This window comes from Berghia stephanieae, chromosome 2 (assembly GCF_034508935.2).
Source record: "Berghia stephanieae isolate SIO BIC M18660-M18661 chromosome 2, UCSD_Bste_1.3, whole genome shotgun sequence".
Taxonomy (NCBI): domain Eukaryota; kingdom Metazoa; phylum Mollusca; class Gastropoda; order Nudibranchia; family Aeolidiidae; genus Berghia; species Berghia stephanieae.
In genome coordinates, this window is record NC_088361.1 from 60,827,293 (window position 1) to 60,846,083 (window position 18,791).

The 18,791-nt window shown below is 35.2% G+C and overlaps 1 protein-coding gene across 6 annotated transcripts in view; it reads right to left on the minus strand.

Moving 5' to 3' along the window:
- LOC144965271 (putative E3 ubiquitin-protein ligase HERC1) overlaps nucleotides 1-18,791 on the minus strand; it is a 127,770-nt gene that overhangs the window by 99,946 nt on the left and 9,033 nt on the right. For 3 of the 6 annotated variants that reach the window (XM_078900435.1, XM_078900432.1, XM_078900433.1), the window contains exons 4-18: nucleotides 17,077-17,351; nucleotides 15,912-16,004; nucleotides 15,016-15,225; nucleotides 14,558-14,789; nucleotides 9,657-9,736; nucleotides 9,104-9,200; nucleotides 8,058-8,201; nucleotides 7,522-7,649; nucleotides 7,051-7,195; nucleotides 6,524-6,695; nucleotides 4,273-4,407; nucleotides 3,899-4,064; nucleotides 3,152-3,277; nucleotides 2,528-2,701; nucleotides 1,934-2,086 (exon numbers count right to left, since the gene is read on the minus strand). In XM_078900435.1, coding sequence (XP_078756561.1) covers nucleotides 1,934-2,086; nucleotides 2,528-2,701; nucleotides 3,152-3,277; nucleotides 3,899-4,064; nucleotides 4,273-4,407; nucleotides 6,524-6,695; nucleotides 7,051-7,195; nucleotides 7,522-7,649; nucleotides 8,058-8,201; nucleotides 9,104-9,200; nucleotides 9,657-9,736; nucleotides 14,558-14,789; nucleotides 15,016-15,225; nucleotides 15,912-16,004; nucleotides 17,077-17,351 — 2,330 coding nt within the window. Of the gene's footprint in view, nucleotides 1-1,933; nucleotides 2,087-2,527; nucleotides 2,702-3,151; nucleotides 3,278-3,898; nucleotides 4,065-4,272; nucleotides 4,438-6,523; nucleotides 6,696-7,050; nucleotides 7,196-7,521; nucleotides 7,650-8,057; nucleotides 8,202-9,103; nucleotides 9,201-9,656; nucleotides 9,737-14,557; nucleotides 14,790-15,015; nucleotides 15,226-15,911; nucleotides 16,005-17,076; nucleotides 17,352-18,791 lie in introns of all 6 variants that reach the window. The other 3 variants (XM_078900434.1, XM_078900430.1, XM_078900431.1) reach the window with 1 other exon arrangement.

An 18,791-nucleotide genomic window follows, 5' to 3' on the forward strand; every position in this document is an offset into this window, starting at 1 on the left:
TTATAAAATGTTTTATTATGAGAAAAAAGCATAGATTTACTATCTGAACTCAAATCTTGGAGTAAATGTATACCTTTTTACCGGTATTGAGGTTTATTGGTTTTGGTGTCATTTGTCACAAGCAACACGGCATGCGTGAACACGTGGAAGTTTGTTTCGTTAAATGGCGATTCGCAATTTTGATCCACCCTTCTTACCAGTCTTTGAAGTGCAGCACTTTCATTTGCCTTCCCAGCGTGGCTCCAGGCAGAAAAGGTAAGTTGATCTTTGGTGTCATCGCTATTTTACATTGTCACAAGCAACACTTGCTAATGGATATTACAAAGTGCCACCAAAAAGTATGTTTTCAGCTGTTATTCTACTTACAAATATGATATTATGACATATCCCATAAGACTGTGATTTTGACACAATTATTTCCTTGTAATTCTAACTTTTTATGTTTTTCAGGGTTGTATCAATCAAGAAAAAGACAAAACTCAAGCTTTTGACGAATCCAGATAAAAGAAGGGTTGTCAAGAAATTTGATTTGATTTACTATTAACACACAAAATTACTACAAACTAGCAGATTTGAGCAGTAGGGCGGATGTTACCGTATGGTTACATGAATTCATTACCATGGCTGATATTTATCTAGTGTTTGTGTGACTTCTGGTACTTTTTGTGACCATTGGTGTCATTGGTTAAAATGTCACAGGTGACACTTTAGTTTGCAATGTCTAATGTATTTCTGTTTTCATGTTCTTCAAAGCTTGAAATGTCATTGATTACATTTTAACAGGCTATATTACATGTGTTCAGTTGCTATTCTTGATTTATTGAGGCAAAATTGAGTTCTAGTGCCGATTTTGACCAAAGTAATAGCAACAATGGTATTAATCATTTCTAAGTATATTTCCAATTTGAAAGTATTTAGTTTCTTAAAATATTATTGAATTTCATTTTAGAGTAGGTTATTGTGCTTTTTTGACTGAAAATAATGATATATAATGGACGAAAGTGTGATATGGTGTTGCTTGGACATAAGTAATGGTGTCACCGGTCTTATGTCACAAGTCACATTCAGATGCTCTAATTTCCATGTAAATTTCTATTTTTGAAGTCTTTGGTTTCTGAATATTATTAAATTCCATATTTAACTGTGGTTATTACACTGGTTTGACTGAAATTAATGATATATTGTCGAAATTGCAATTTGGTATTGCTTGTGACATAAGTAATGGTGTCATCGGTCTACTGTCACAAGTGACACAATGTCGCTAAATAAGATATGCTTTGGTCACATTATTTCCGAACATTTTATTCCAAAAGTTTCTGAACATTGCTGGTAATAAACATAAGCAATATTGTTGTTGTTGTTAATGTACATACATTTTTATGAAACAATATATTTGCATTCTATGTTGCTTGTGACCGATGACACCAAAAAGCAACATTTTCTTCAATAGTTGGTAATATTATTGTACTATGATGTTGTTGATTGTGTCTTTTTGTCTATAACTTACTAAATAAAGTTTGATACTCAACAAAAAACTTTTGATTATTGATTTTTTGTCTCATTTTGGTGTCACCGGTCACAGGTGACACCAGCAACCTATAGGTATTGTTGACGATATTATGCTGCGTTAGACCTTAAAGTTATCTAAAGGGCCTTTGATTCATGAAGTACAGGGTTTTTGCTACACATATAGAAACATGAATGGACTATTATGTCACTTTTATTTTGAGAAAAAAAATTGGCACCTTTTGACCTTGGCTCATATATATATATATATATATGTACAAATATGTAAAAATATACAACCAAGAACCAATAGCAACACTTTATATATTAATTTGATAAATTGAGATAGGCCATACCATACAAGAGACAAAAAAAATAAAAAAGAATGTGAAAAATCAATAAACCTGACAAGCAAATGAAAACTTACAACGTCATCAGTTGAGCAGTGGCTACAACAAAAGGCTAGAAGATGTTTCTGCAATGACACTAGTAGTGAGTGAAGGTTGACTGGAGGAGAGGACTCTTGGGTGAAGTTGGAATCAGAGCCATTCTTGGAGTTTATGGCATACAATGCCCTTTCCTTGAAAAGAGATAGAGAAAAAGTCCTATAATAAATTTGTTCAAATCCCAATATTAAATCTTATTTTATAATTGGTTAAAAATTTTTTTAAATGTTTGTTACTTATCCGAACCAACGACCACTTGAGCTCTAGCCCTTCGGTCTTGTGCCAAGAAGTAGAAGTTAGACGTCTTTTGTAGTTGTTCCAGGTGACTATAAAGTGTGTTATTGATGCTTGGATTTGGTGGGAGGAAAAAAAATGTTTGTTAAAATCAAAATCCACTTTGGTCTCATAGATAAGTGAATTACAACCAAAAAAAAAAAGTGTGAAAGATCATACTTTTGCCTCTATTTCATTGATGTGTCTTTCCTGCAAATTATTGATGATGATGATGATGATGATATTCAATAATATAACTATTAGAAAAGTACATAAAATGTTTCAATTAAGGCGGTAAATACCGTATGTGCAGCCAAGTTTCTTAGGATAGTTTTCATCAATAGTTCTGCTAACTGTAGATCTGTGGCCAAGTTTTGTTTGTCTTGGATTGAAGGATTGACTTTGGACAGGCTCAAAAGGGCTGCAATGTGTTGATTGTCTTGCAAGCTTGTCAGAATTATACCGAGTTGCATGCGCTGAAGTAAAATTTAAGATTTTGTTAATACACAAAACTTTTATCATCATATAGACTGAAATTTGCATTAAATAAATTGTAAAATAGATTGCTCTGTCCCTCACCTAACTGAGCTCTAAATATTTCTTTATTGTGGAATACAGGCATTCAACAAACATCCTTTATGCCCAGCCATCACAGCTCCTCTTCTTATCATCTACCTCAGAACCTATAACTTCTATAAGCCTCTACTGTAAACCATTAATTTCAATAAGTTTTATTCAAAATGAAAAATAAGCATGCATAAGCTTGGTTTTGTTTCGTCTTTATCATTGTCAATCAGAGGTCACATTCCGTATTGTAATAGCAATAAACTGTCTATTCAGCAACAACAACAACAACAAAAAACAAACAAAAAAATAATTAAAAGTCCAAACAATTGAAACAAATTTTCCTCAATGCATCAACCTACCTGTCCTTTGGTCAAAGATTCCCAATTCCCTGGGCATTGAGGGAGCAGTGAATGAAGCAGTTCCATGCGTTCTCGTAAAGGAGGCAACAAAAGGGAGGCTCCTAAAGATAGTGTGTCTATCACAGTCTGTTCAAATAGAGCAATCACATATGACTCTGATATATATTTACATCTTAATTTATATTTTTCTAACTCTAAATTTCAAAATCTAAAACAAAAAAGGATAAATAGAATGCAAAATGCATTTAATATTACTGAGTACTCTAAATATACACTAGAATACTTCTATTTTAAAACCTAAATTGATTCACAGCTGTCGTAATAACATATGATTTCAGACTTTTTAAAAATACAGTCCATTTGTTAAATAGAAAAACAAAATCTAAAATTCTCAAGAGCCCTAAAAACTCAAAAACAACTAATAAGCTCATAACATTTAGAAAAGCTTGCTTTCATGTGATATGGAAAAGCAAAATAGATACACCCAAAAGGCACTCACACTATTCCTTCGATATCATGACAATTTCATATACACTTTTGGAAAATGTATAAACTTCCAATTTGCCCTCATGGACAACATGGTATTTCCTGTTAACAACTTATATATTTCATCTGTTATTATGTAAAATTGATAATTTTCATCTTTCCTATTTTTTTTATTTTTTTTTGGTAAACAACGACATAGCTTTCCATTTTTACAACCATGTTTTTGGCTGGTTTTTAAAAGTTGAGAAAATATAAAATCACCCTCTGAATAGGTTCTGGTTTGTTGGCATCCACCAATCTGAACAGAAGATTTCTGAGAGGTTTGGTCTGTTGTCCCAGGACTTCACTGCCCAAGCCACATGTCAAAGCCAGAGATAGATGTGAAGACAAAAGCTTCAGGCACAGCAGTACAAACTGCTGGTGTTGTCTGAGGGGAACAATGGGATGTACAAGTAGTGGAGTTATCTGCAAGGTCGTGGTGATGATGATGATTGATGATGATGATGATGATGATGATGATGATGATGATGATGATGATGGTGATGATGGTGATGATGATGACAGCTCCACCAACACTGCTGAACACCAACACCACCACGATGTTGCAAATGATGATGATGATGATGAAGACTTACTGTTTGTTAGCAAATGGTGGGGGAGATTCAGGGCTGTCAAAAGCATCGCAGTAGTGTTCAAGGAATCGACAGAGTACAGAGAAAGTGGCCTCCTGTAAGTCCACACAAAATGGACGATGCCATGCAATTGCTTGCCTAAAACCAAAATATAGATCAAAGAATTCGCTAAAAACTACAACAGGTTATGAGCATTATCAATGAAGATGTGAAAAAGATTCCAGCAAAAAAAAGTAAAGAGGGATAGGCTTCAACACATTGCAAAATATTTTTCTAAAAGTTCTCTTCAAAAAAAAAGATTTGGTGATTGAAGCAAATCAATTTTTACAGTTTTGCTGGTGCTTTTACCATTCTAAGTTTCATTTAGCTATTTAACACCATTTTAAAACTTTTTTTTTTGGAAACGTGGCTTTACACAAATCAAAGCATTGCACAAAATACAACGGATCTCAAAGATATTGAAGATTATAAACATCAGTTAAATCAGCAATAATTGTGGCAAAAGTCAAAGTGGAGGAAAATTAATTGATGCATCGGAGTAAGCTATTTGCCTGACTACAGTATTATGAAATTTTTGACAGCTCCAAACACAGGAAAAAAAACAAAACATCTGGGATAGAACAGGCAAGGTTCCGTAGATTTTTTCCAGCCAGTTGCATTTGGGCCTGGTTCAGCGGATTTTTCTGGTCAGCAACATTGAGAAAATGGAATCCAAGAAAATTAAAAAATGAATGATCTTAATTGGAGTAAAACTGAGAAAAAGTTGAAATTGTTGATTTCCGCCAATCAGCGGAACTCTATCATCACTGTTATGTGGATAAGAGAAATCTGTGACTAATTTGGTGAATTTATGAAAATATGACTATAATAATAATAATAATAATAATAATAATCTTTATTGTCCAAATTAAAGGCAATTCATGTGAGGTAAACAATGCTCAGTTTGGTTCATGGTATGAACATCAACACATTTACAAATACAGACACAGCCATACACGAACATACACGCTTGCACATTGTTTCTACACATGTATACAAAAGAAATGAGCGTACATACAAACACATATACATACATACATACATGCAGACATACATACAAACCAGCATATCATCGTATATGCATGCCTACATACATACATACATACATACATACATACATACATACATACATACATATATACAGGCACACAGACAGATAGAACGATACGATATATTTGCTGGGACAGCAGATAACCATATTATAAATATAGTGTCTTATATTAAGAAGAATATGGCAATGATTGTGATGATGATGATGATGATGATGATGATGATGATGATGAAGATGATGATGACTACGATGATGATGATGATGATGATGATGATGATGATGATGATAACGACGGCGGCAATGTCGATGATGATGATTCACGACACTGCTTCTCGTTATTTTCATTGGTTGTCTCATTTTTCCACAAAAGATTTGTTAATTAATTTTATGGCAGTTGGAATGAAGGTTGTCTTATGTCGATTTGTCCTACATTTTGCTTCTAGATACCGTCTTCCGGAGCGCAGAAGTTGAATTTTTCGCTCAGCGGATGCCTCTTTTCGTTGATAATGTTAAAAGATTTCTTCTCAACTGCATTAATAAAAGTTGTGTCAAGGCTTCTAAGGTCGGTGTTAATTATTTTTGAAGCCTCTCTGAGGGTTCTATGTAGTTTGGATTTTTCTTTTGTTCCACAGCTTCCATACCACATTGTGATGCCAAACGAAACGATACTCAATATTAATGACTTGTAGATTTGTATCATGGTCTTTCTGTTCACATTGAAAGACCTTAATTTTCTGAGTATATACAAGCGCTGGTTACATTTTTTGATGACATTTTTGGTGTGCGATTCAAATCTTAGACTGTTATCTATAATTACACCAAGGTATCACTTTTACAACATTAAAGAGCGAGATCCTTTATCTTTAACAAAAATATGAATTCAATATAAAATTATTGAGATTAATATGAAAACTTTGTGAAAATAATTTTTAAAATATCTAACATTTCTGGCATTAGGTTTGTTTGTTTGTTTTTTTTTCTTTTTCCAATCTAAATCTTTAAAAGGCTTGTCAGATGGAAAAATGGACCAAAAAAAAGATTGGCGCAATGATGTTTCTAAATTTCTAAATAATTATTATTTCATGACTGGCATTGTCCATAAGACAATTTATATTTTACACCATTTCAAAAAAAAGAAAAAAAAAAAGAAATAAGTAAAACAACCTGTCATATGGCACGGCTGTGGTGGCCACACTGTGTGAAGTGCCAGCTGATATCTGTTGGATTTGCACCCCGTCAAGACCAATGACTTTACGGGGTCGTGTGACCGGACTCTGGGCATGACCCTGACCACACTGACCCATGGCATTGTTACCCCATGCATAGATCTCATTGTCTGAAAATAATAAAATGTAGAAGGATCAACCTGAATGTATTCAACAACACAAATGATCTTTTAAATCAAAGTAATCTTTAAGCAATATCCTTTGACCAGTGCACAAAGTATGACATCTGTTACCTGTTTTCAGAAAGGTGGCCGGGTGCTTTTTTCATTTTGTCCTGAACAGAGGGCAAGCTCTAGAATTAACAAAATTCAAATGATTAAAAATAGGCCTGGCAAATTAAAAAATCAACCAAAAGTTAGTTAACATTGCAATCTGTGCTATCATAGTTATAATCAACACATCTACTTGGGAATGTAGTGTCCAATGCAAATAATCAAGCTTATAAGTACATTTGTTTCAACTTACCATGAGACAGTGCCAGACAGTGGCTATCTCCCGATGTGATATCCATGATGCGAACACTCTGCAACTCTTCTATCAGTTTGGGCCTCAAAGCAGTAAAATCAGCCAGACCAAAACCAAGACAGGAGCCACTACCCCAAGAATAAACCTAAAGGAAATGAAACTTGACAACTTCTATTAATGAATAAAGATTTACAATATTAAAGAAAATAAATGAAATCCAAACAATTATTTTATTCCAAATTCATAAACCGTTCGTTTTTCAAAATGTCCCAGAAAATTATATATATATTGTAATCGTTCTGAAAAATAAAAAATCGTAAGTTACAAAAGAAAAACAAAAAGATATTTAGATTTTTTTTTCTACTAAGTTTTTGACTCTCGTTGGAATATTGCCCATAACATCCAGTGAAAAAAAAATACCTAGTAGATCGTCATAACATCTAATGAGTTTCCACATAAAAAATGTCTTACCTGTCCCGTGGAAGTAAGAGCAAGAGATGCTTGACTGCTGCAAGCCACCTTCCTAATGTAAAGACCACAAAATGCTTCTATCACAGTTGGTTTAGATTGACGATTCATATCTCCATGGCCCAGTTTACCTGATAGCACATCAAACAGTAGAAGAGATCAAATTTTCCTCTTAGTAATTAAGGTGGGCCTAAAACACTTGAGAAAAATTATTTTCTTGTGAATCCAATAAGTTTGAAAATGTATGAGTTGATAATTTCTGTATTGTGGTTAACATGAATATGAAATTATTTAAAAGGCAAAAGTAAACAGTTGAAACAGAAATTCAGAACTGTCTTATATCACTTATCATTCTGAAACAAAATCTTAAGTGACATGCAATTACGACTTTCCATGATATCATATATTCTTTTAAATAATAATGGCTCTTTTTCGTTTCCTGTTTTATCAGTGACGAAAATGACGGTGAAAAGAATGGATAGTTCTTATAATTTATCCAGAACCAAGATAAAGTACTTCAAAAAAAATCAAATAATCACCATTATCACCACCTCCAAACGACCAAACCGTTTTCCCATCCTGAGAGATGGCCAATGTATGAGAACTTCCGCATGACACCTGACCCACCAAACCAATCTCTTTCACTTGCTTGGGGACATTGCGGGATGTTTTATCGCCATGACCTTAAACAAATCACAATTTACTACAGGAGTTAGTTTGGGTTTGTTTTTTAAATAAGGTAAGATAAAGTGAATGTTCAGAAAAGCATTATAACTCTAAATGGGTATTTACTATTGATTCCACTAAAAGCAAGGGCAAAATGTTAAAGAAAAAAACCTTATCACAAAGAAAAGAAAGATGTTGATTGACAGAAAATTTCAAAATGCTTTAATTAAGATGGTAATGATGCTGACGGTGATGATGATGATGATGATGATGATGATTATTTTGTTTGTTTGTTGCTTTAGGTCTCTTCCAACACAATTGAGGTTATATGAGAGACCGCTGAAACAAAAAAAAACAAGCAATCTAACAAAAATAGTACAAATGTAAATCAAAATCATAACCTAGAAATATCATAAGCTAAATTATAAATAACCAAGAACAAACAGGCAGAAGATTTACAGAAAAAAAAATATCCCCTGTCAAAAATACAATCACAAACCAAAGAAGCAGGATAGGCTAGTAAAGAGAAGAAGAAACGACATCACTATCGGATCGTACACCCATGCGAACATCATAGGTATACGATTCAAGGGTGATGCTCCCATCCAACCACCCACATGATGATGATGATAATGATGATAATGATAATGATGATGATGATAATGATAATGATAATGATATATAATGATGAAGATATTGTTCATTAATTCACAGAGCAGCTCATAAGATAAAAATAGAAAATATTTTACAACATCCAATTCCGAGCACTTTCCACAGAAAAGACAAGAAAGAACTCACCAAAAAAAAGTGCCATAGGGCATATTATTATTATTATTATTATTATTATTATTATCATTATTATTATCAAAATTGCAAAATATTAATTATGAATCATTCCACGCTTATATTCAATTATTACCCAATCGTCCATAGTCTCCTTCACCCCAGGTATATAGTTCTCCGTCTACAGTTACTGCAGCACTGTGCCTATATCCAGCACACATACACTTTACCACCTGCAGTTGGAAAAAGATTTATGATGTTATCGTAAAAGAAACTAGGCTTCCTTTTCTTTTTCTTATTTTTCTCCTTGATAGAGTCAATAAAATTATAATTTTTCTGATGCTTTGGTGATTTTATCTTCCAAACAATATCAAGATATGTTTTTAAGTCAAAATTTCAAAATTTCTTTCGATTTCCATTAAATATATAACATAAACACTGTCTTGTATCATAATTTGTTCAAACAAACAATTCATAATTATTTTTGTGAGTGTTTTTATGGGGATGTAGCGGTTTGGGGAGTAACAGATGGAAGAGAATATACATACTGAAAACCATGAAGGCGGGAACATTTCTCTATTACCTTGTTTAAAATAGTAATTCTATTTCAATTCATGATTCACTATCACCAAATCATAAGAAGCTTATAGTTTAAAATTTCATTGCGGTACATGTAGTAGAACAAATACCTTTGAAGATAGTGGTCCTTGAATAATCTTGGGACACTTCTGAGTATGGTTACTTCCCAAACCCAGTTTCCCATAATCCCCTGACAGAATGTAAAAAATAATTAATATTAAAATCATATACACATTCAGTTGGTCTTTTTTTATAGCTCTGCTTTTCAATACTCATTTTCTTAATAAGTAACAGATGTCAATGTTCCGGGTTGATCATTTTAAGGCCCAGTGCAAAGCAGAAAAAATGGTCATTTGGGTAAAAATGGTATTCCTGACCAAAATGGAGGTAACCAGGTTAATATTGTTGAGTAAAAATGCATACATACATCTCTGTATTACCAAATAATGTGATACTCTGAAAAAAATACATATAAAGTAAATTCGAATTTTTAACCATCAATATGTCATCCAAGGAATATATTTCTTTTTTGAAAAAATGAACTTTGAATAGAACTATGAATTTGTTGTTCCATTCCAATTTCTTCTAATCAAGAATGGATTGCATGCTTAACAAAATTTCTTTGCCATGGTTAAAGTAACAAAATTGCGTGCGATACTTATACCTTCTATGTAGCAACATTTATTTTTGTCTTTTGAAATCAATAATGCTTCTTTAATTGTGATATAGTGATTTTGGAGAAATAAATATTTAAGATAATCATTTACACAATCTAACAAAAAGATATTGACAAAGACAGACACAGTTGATTATCTGCTATTTTACACACCTCAATCCATTTTCTTCTTAAAAACCTTTCTACCCTTTTGTTCTCTTATCCCATCCCCACCCCCCTCAATCTTCCTTGGGGTACCCGTGACCAAAAATCAAATTGGTCATAAAGCTACAGTACTGATGAATGGAAAAAAGGGAGCCAGACAGATGCCATTCTACTGGATTTCAAAGCATTTAATAAAGTACACCACCAAAGCATTTTGAACAAGCCTGATCATTATGGGATCTCAAAAACCATCCACACATGGATTAAATAATTTCTTTCAATGCGATCCCAAAGAGTCATTGTTGAAAACAAAATGTCATCATCACTTACAGTCCTGTCAGGAACAGTTTTAGATCCACTTCATTTTTTTGATTTACATCAATGATATGCCGAGGAAAGTATTAATTTTTTTCAACTTTTTGCGGACGATAGCCTTCTGTATAGGGAAATTCCAAGGAGCATCAGAGAAACCTGCTATAAAGTCTTTGTAGGACCAATTTTAGATTATAGTGCATGTGTCTGGTACCCCAAGAGTAAAAAGCAGATGGAACCTCGAGAAAATTCAAAACAGAGCATGTAGGTTTGTTTGTAACGACTGCATGAGGACTGAAAGCATCAGTGAGATATCATCATCATTGCCTTTTTCACTCTGGGTCAGGGTATAGGCCACAGACAAACAGTTTCCATCCTTCTCTATCCTTAGCTAACTTTTTTATCTCATTCCAGGTCTTACCACTTCTCTGTATATCAGCTTCTTTAATTCTTCTCCATGTTCCTCGTGGCCTTCCCCTTGATCTTCTGCCCTGAGGGTTCCAGTCCAATACTTTCTTTGTTATAGTGGAGTCATTCTTTCTAAGCGTGTGTCCAATCCATCTCCATCATCATCTTCCTATTTCCTCTCCCACTGGTTTCTGCTGTGTTCTTTTCCATACTTCATTTTTTATTCTATCCATCCATTTTATTCTGAGTAGCTTACGCATGCACCTGTTTACGAAAATCTGTACCCTCCTTATACATGCCTGTGATGCGTTCCAAAATTCACATCCATACAGTAGGACAGACTTCACGTTTGAGTTGAAAAGTCTTAGCTTTAGTCGAAGGGAGATAGTCTATCTTTAGTTCTCCAAACTCTGTTCAAAGATGTGAATGCAGCCTGTGCCTTTCCTATTCGTGCTTTCTCCTCTGCTTCCGTGCCTCCATCCTTGTCAATTATACTTCCGAGAGAGCAAAAAGTGTCTATATCTTCGAGTTCATGATCTTTTAGTTTGATCTGCTCCCTTCGACGCGTACCTATCCTCAAGACCTTTGACTTTGCAGGGTGAATTCTTAGACCAATTGATTCCGAGAGGCTGTTTATAATTGTGGTTTTTGCTTGCATCTGGTCCTGGGTGTGGGACAAAAGAGCCAGATCATCTGTAAAATCAAGATCATCCAACGGTGTCCAGGGAGTCCACTGTATCCCATATCTTCGCCCTTTGTTGGAGGTTTCCTTCATTAGCCAATCAATGGCAAGGATGAACAGGAAGGGTGAGAGCAAGCATCCCTGCTTGACACAAGTCTTAATTTCAAAGCTGTCAGTAAGCTGATCATGTACAACCCTGCAACTTGATCCTTCATACATTTCCTTGATGAGGATTACTATCTTTTCAGGGAGTCAATTTGCCAGAATTTTCCACAATGTTGTTCTGTCAATACTGTCAAAATCCAGAAAGTTGACAATAAAAGGAGTTCCATTCTATAGACTGTTCCACTATGACTCGCAGAGAGGCAATCTGGTCGGTGGTTGAATGGTTTTCCCGAAAACCTGCCTGTTCGTCCCGCAGTTTAGCATCTGTTGCATTCTTAATTCTCTCTAAAATAATACGGTTGAAAACCTTCCTTGGGATAGAAAGAAGAGTGATTCCTCGATAATTATTACAATTACTGAGGTCCCCTTTCTTTGGAAGCTTGATAAGATGTCCTTCCTTCCAATCCTTTGGGAATATCCCGTCATTCCAGATTCTCTCAAATAGTGGGTGCAGGGCCTCTGCATTTTTTTTTCAGCATCAACTTTTAGAGCCTCCGGTGGAATCTGGTCTGGTCCAGCAGCTTTCCCCCTTTTTATCTTTTAAATTTAATGGCACCCACAATCTCTGCTATCGATGGTGGATCACAGCTAATTGGTAGCTCATTCCTTGCAGGCAAAATTTCTGACTGGTTGTCTGGTGGTGGTCTGTTCAGAAGGCAGTTGAAATGTTCCCTCCATCATTCAGATTGAGCCTCTTTTCCAAAAATAGTTTTCCCATCTTTGTCTTTGACTGGTACCTCTGGTTTCCCATATTTTCCAGCAAGTGTCTTGGTAGTTTGATAAAGGATCCTCATGTGTCCTCCTGTCGCTGCTGCTTCTGCTTTCTCTGCAAGTCTGTTCATGAATGTTTCTGTGTCTTTCTTCAGATCTTTTGACTTCCTTAGCTATGGCTCGATACTGCTCTTGTGCATCCAGCCTTGACGCCCTTGTTCGGCTTGCAGTCACTTGTTCCTTCCTTGTTCTCTTTTCAATAAGGTCCAAGGTGGTTGGACTTATCCATTCTTTATGTTCTGATTTCTTTACACCCAATACCTCGTGGCAAGTTGTTATGTTGACTTCCTTGATCTTTGCCCAATGTGACTCTACATCTATGTCCTCCTCGAGCTCAGTAAGAGGTTGGAATCTATTACTCAATTGTAGTTTGAATTCCTCATTCTTTTCCCCATCAAGTGCATTCACCTCGAATTTTCTTCTTGTATGTGATCTGGTCCTATGTTTTCTGAGTCGGAGCTTAAGCTTTGCCAATAGCAGGTGGTGGTCTGATCCAACATCTGCCCCTCTCCGTACTGTCACATCTTCCAATGAACGTCTGAATCTTCGAGAGATACAAAAATGATCAATCTGATTCTCTGTCACACCATCTGGTGAGACCCAAGTTGCTTTGTGGGGAACACTGATCCTCCAATCACCGAACTGTTGAATGCACAGAAATTTGCAAATCTCTCACCATTATCGTTCATTTCTCCCATGCCATGACGTCCCATGATACCTTCATAACCTACGTTATCCTGTCCCACTTGAGCATTAGCACCTCCCATCAATATGTTGATGTCTTTCCTTGGCAACTTGTCAATGACTACTTGTAGCAGACTATAAAATGTATCTTTGTCATCTGTTGCATCATTTGTTAGGGCATAGATCTGTACAATCTTCATGCTGATCTTCTTACTCTGTGTTGTAAAGGACGCCATGTTGATCCTTTCTCCGTGTTGTTCCCATCCTCTCAGTGACTTCTGGGCAAACTTGCTTAGAATGATTCCTATTCCCTGTGTATGAATCCCGTCCCCTCTCCCTGAATATAAAATCTTCTCCCCAGACTTGAGGTGTTTCTGTCCGGATTGTATCCAGTGGGTTTCGCTTACTCCAAGTATATGCAGCCTGTATCTTCTCATCTCAGTCACAACTTGAGAGCTTTTTCCTGCTTCATACATGGTGCGAATGTTCCACGACGCAATTCGAAGCTGCTTGTTTGGCGAAGACGTTATCGGGTCAGCAGAGTCCTTTCAAACTTTGTCTGTTGTCCTTCATAAATTCTGTCATTCCAGAAACTCTTTGGTCGCCCAAGCTAAAAAAAGGATTTGGTTTGTCCGTCTGCATTTCTGTAATGGTTTGAGTTTAACGGAAAGGGGTGTTAACCCTTTGCCATCCCCCAACCTGGAGGACCAGGTGACTCAAAGATGGGAGAATCACACACCATTAGTCGCCTTTTACGCTGGCTTGGCGTTGGGCTATTCTTGACCCTCTCAGTTGAGGGACCCTGGACACCACACGGGGTCAGTGAGATGTACAAGAGCCTAAACTGGTCGCCATTACATGAAAGATGCACTATTCAAAAAGCCAAAGTCCTCTTTAAGGCTCGTCATGGACTGACAACTCATACCAGGTCCCGCAGTTACGAGTTAACGTTCATCTCAACTCGTTTTTTCCAAGCACCATCCGAATATGGAATTCTCTGCCCGTATATATTTAAAAAATTAATGGCCAAATTGAATTTGACAGAGAAATCAATAAAATCAAAATAAAAGCCTAGGCATGTCCATTTGTCCTCACCACACTCAGTCGCGATTATCTTCGATGCACGGAGTTGCGACTTTATGACAAGAAGAAGAAAAAGATAAACTAACCATCTCCCCAGCTGAAGAGTTCTCCATCTGTCGTGAGGGCCAATGTGTGGCCATCTGAGCCTGTGGAGGATGAAATCTTTTTAATGACCTTAGAAGGTTCAAAGACAAGTTTCTTGGGCATGGTTTGATTGTTGGAGTCCCCAAGACCCAGACGGCCGTAGCTGCCCTTGCCGCAAGCACTGACACTCCCATCGGGGTGCAAGAGGAAGGAACAGAACTGGCCAGCCTCCACCTTTGGATGAGAGAAGAGAGATAAATACAAATTTAAGAAATAAGTACCTTGGATAAAGCAGAGCAAGAAAGAAAATTATTTCTTTTTGAATTCCCATAACATAGTTAAAAATATATACATGTACAATAGCTGATCCCCTTAGAAACGAATGTTTACATTGTACTTCAAAAATGACATTATGACAACATAATAAACCAATGCCGCCATTGATGGTTTAAAAACACACCTGATGACATTGAGCAAATGCAGAAGTTAGTCTAGGTGTTAGGATCTTCTCCTGATTCCCTTCAGCCAATTGATGACTGCTGTTGCTGCCCCAAACGTAAACATCTGATGCCACACTGGTGTTGATTTTAGCCCCGCCCCCAACTTGGCTGGCAAGGCAATCACCCAATCCATTACCATTGTTAGAGTATTCATCTGCTGCACTGTAGAGCTGTATAAATAAAATTAAAATCAGGAAAGGAAAACTATAACTTATATCTTAAGAAAGGGTTAGAATTCTCATTCATTTTTTATGGGTAAAGTGAAGGTGTATTGATACAAAAATATTTTTGAAAGAAACAAAACTATTATATATGTATGGTCATTTCCTCTCCAAGATTAGAAAGTAAGGTTGGTCAAAGCGTATAATTTATAAGTACCATGGAAAGTCATTTTTTTAAGGAGTCATCATAAGTATCGTAGAAGGCAGCCTAAATCTAGTCATACTGCTGAGACCCATTAATCGTATCATCTCGTGACTGAATTGGAAATGTATGACAAAATAATAGATATTTGACCAATAAGAAATTTAAGGATTTAGTTTTATCAATCCATAGAGCCAGTAAAACTGAGAACAATATGTAAATCTAATAGTCTTTTAATAAAATAAAATCAAATAAACAAATATGAACATTTACATAGCATATTTCCACTGATTTACCATGCTCAATGAGCTTCATAATGTTTTAATTTAATAACATGTTTAACCTTACGTCAAAACTTTGTAACAGTTGTAAAAGCCAAAAACTTATAAAGCAATGATTAAATGGCATAAAAAAGACTGAAAAGAAGAAAATAGAATAATTTAAAAGAACATTCTCTCACATCTTAGATATAGTGACTTTTACTACTACTTACTTCTTCTAGAAGGTACATGGCTGCCTCATACATTGGAATCAACCCATCCTCATCTGAAGCAAGGTTTGAATTTGATGATCGCAGTGATCCACCCTGGAATTTGAATTAAAATAATAAACTCATTGTACAATATTCAATATTCCATTTCAGTTTAACAAATTATGTAGCACAACTGAAATCTAAAAAAAAAAAGAATAGAATCAATTATTCAAAAATATAAAACTTTCAAAATTAAAATGATAATACAAGAGGCAGATAACATGATTTATGATTTAAAATTTCTCTGGAAAATTTCCAATTCAGATGGAATTAAGGCATTCGTCTTCTATCTCGTTATTATGCTTATGCACTTTTTAAGCTGAAATGATAACAGTAATTTGGTCAAAAAATGAGGAAAGTGTATCAAACTCAAATATAACATAAAATATTCTAGTTGTGCAATATTATGTAATATATTACTATAAAGATTTGAACAAGTGTGAAGTGGTGCCAGACAAAACAAGAAAGAAAAATACAAGAAAAAAAGCATTCCAAAAAAATCAGTCTTCCTCGACAGGGGATCAAACCTCAGACTTCCTGATTACTGGTCAGACGTGCTACCATTACATCACAGAGGTCCCCGATAGTTGGGACAATTTTAATTCCTTTATTTTTCACAAGGGTACATGTTTCACGTACTGAGTTTTTGGGATGTTTTTTTTGTTGTTGTATTTTTCTTTCCTGCTTTGACTGTTTCATATGCATTTGTTCAGATCTTTATCTCACACCGGTGCCTGCTCTCTAATTTCTCAATTTCATATTTTCAAAAATATATTACTACTAGTAATATGTATCAATCCTTAACGTTTGAGATACAACTTATTCTTGTAATTATTTAATGCATTGTCTTTCCCAAAAATGATTTTAAAGAACTAAAATATACCATCTCCTTCTAAGGTTTATGATTCTCTTTTGATCAAAGGCTAGAAAGTATTTGTTTTTACTTTACAAAGCAAGCTACATTAATATCTTACATCTTACATTATTTATTATCATTTCTGGTGTAAACAAAAATGGGAATGTATATATGGTGCAAAAATTGTTATTTCAATAACTTGTGACAAATATACCTATATCCATTAATTATTTCATTTATTGATCCTTAGCATAATATAATAATACTTACAGTCTTCTCAACCATCTGGGTGACAAGAGTTTTAAAGAATTGGCTGTTAATATATCCAATCTTGCTTCGAGACCCCTCTCTATTACTTCTCTGACTAATGGCAGAAATCTGTAATGCTAAGTCAATCCAATCAAGAAGATGGTGCAGAAGTCCCCGTTGCATGGCAATTGTCAACATTAAAGTGGATGCCAACTGCTGGCCTGATAAGTCTGCCCCAGATTGTGGTGTAGCCGCAAACCTCAAGAAATGTGTTACTGAGTTGAGAGAATCAATACCTTGTGGAAATAAATGTAAACGTAATAATATAATATAGGAAAAAGCAGCTGTAAGCATTGATGACTTTTTTATCCCTGCAAAACTTAGAATTCTATATCAGTGTTGATGGTGACAAAAACTGAAAAGGCCTTTAAATCCCATTTTAACTAAGCTAACCCCAATTTTTACAGCAATAGGGTGATAAACTATCACTGATAGTCACACAGTTCAGATGTCTTCAGCTCCAATATATGGAAAGATTCACTGTAATGAAAAGGGAATGATAATTTTGCGAGAAAGTGGAATATCGTGAAATTCGCTGAAGATGTCGAAAAGGAGGAAGTTTCTCCTGTCGCCAAAATCACGGATTTCCACGGATCTGCAGAAAACTGCTATATATTTGATTGCTGATAAGGTAGTTTTGAATGGTGGTGAATGTGCACCCATTTCAAAAAGCAAGTAAAATTCTTTTTAGAATTTGGATTTCATATACACTCTCTTATGTTCTTAACATAACAAATACAGAGAATATCTATTGTGCAACTAGAGAAATGATTAATGAAGAGTGTTTGGGCTTAGATCCCTCTTTTTCTTTTAAATAAAACCAATGCATGTGAGCAGGACAATACTATATCAAATGAATGACTGAAGAGGATCTTTGTATTTTAACTTTTAAAATGTGATAGTTTATTAACAATCAACAGTCTGTAGTCAAATGAAAAAGCTGAAAAAATATGGTTTGAGTTTGTAGAATGCAATTTTACTGGTAATATAAATGGCAGAATCGAGTCTATCTACTTTGCATCAAAGATGGAAAATGGTCAGGTTATACTGACTGATCAATATCACGGAAAGAAATAAGCACTTATATGTATTTTGTGCAAAGTTAATCAGGTAATCACAGTGATTTGCTAGTTGGGTTTGTTAGATCTGGCAAAGAGTTTGTAATAGTAATAGACAAGCATCCTATCCAACATGTGGCAACCAAAAGTCATTGACCAATTTATACCACAGAAAATGGGATCACTTTTGGGCTTTATGACTCTGAAGGGCTACTTACTCTAAGGCTGGGTTCAATTTTACTTTGATATGACATCATATATGACTGTTTAAATTTTAAAAAAATAAATTTAAAAACTGTGCATTTATATAGCGCAATATCCACTAAATGTGCTCAAAGCGCTTTACAAGGGGTCCCTGGTCAACAGCAACATTCAACATGTAGGACGGGACACGATGCCTGTAAGGCGATCTTACAATTTTTTGGACAAAGACAACGCTGTTAACGGCCAGGTACTCGTTTTACACCTGAGTATGGTGAGAAAATGTCAGTAAAGAGCCTTTTCCAAGGACTCAACTATGCGCTGAGTGGGGCTCGAACCCAAGACCTTCCGATTAGAAAACGGGTGTCATACCACAAGACCAAATAGTCGCATAACCATAAGGTAGTAACAGCATTA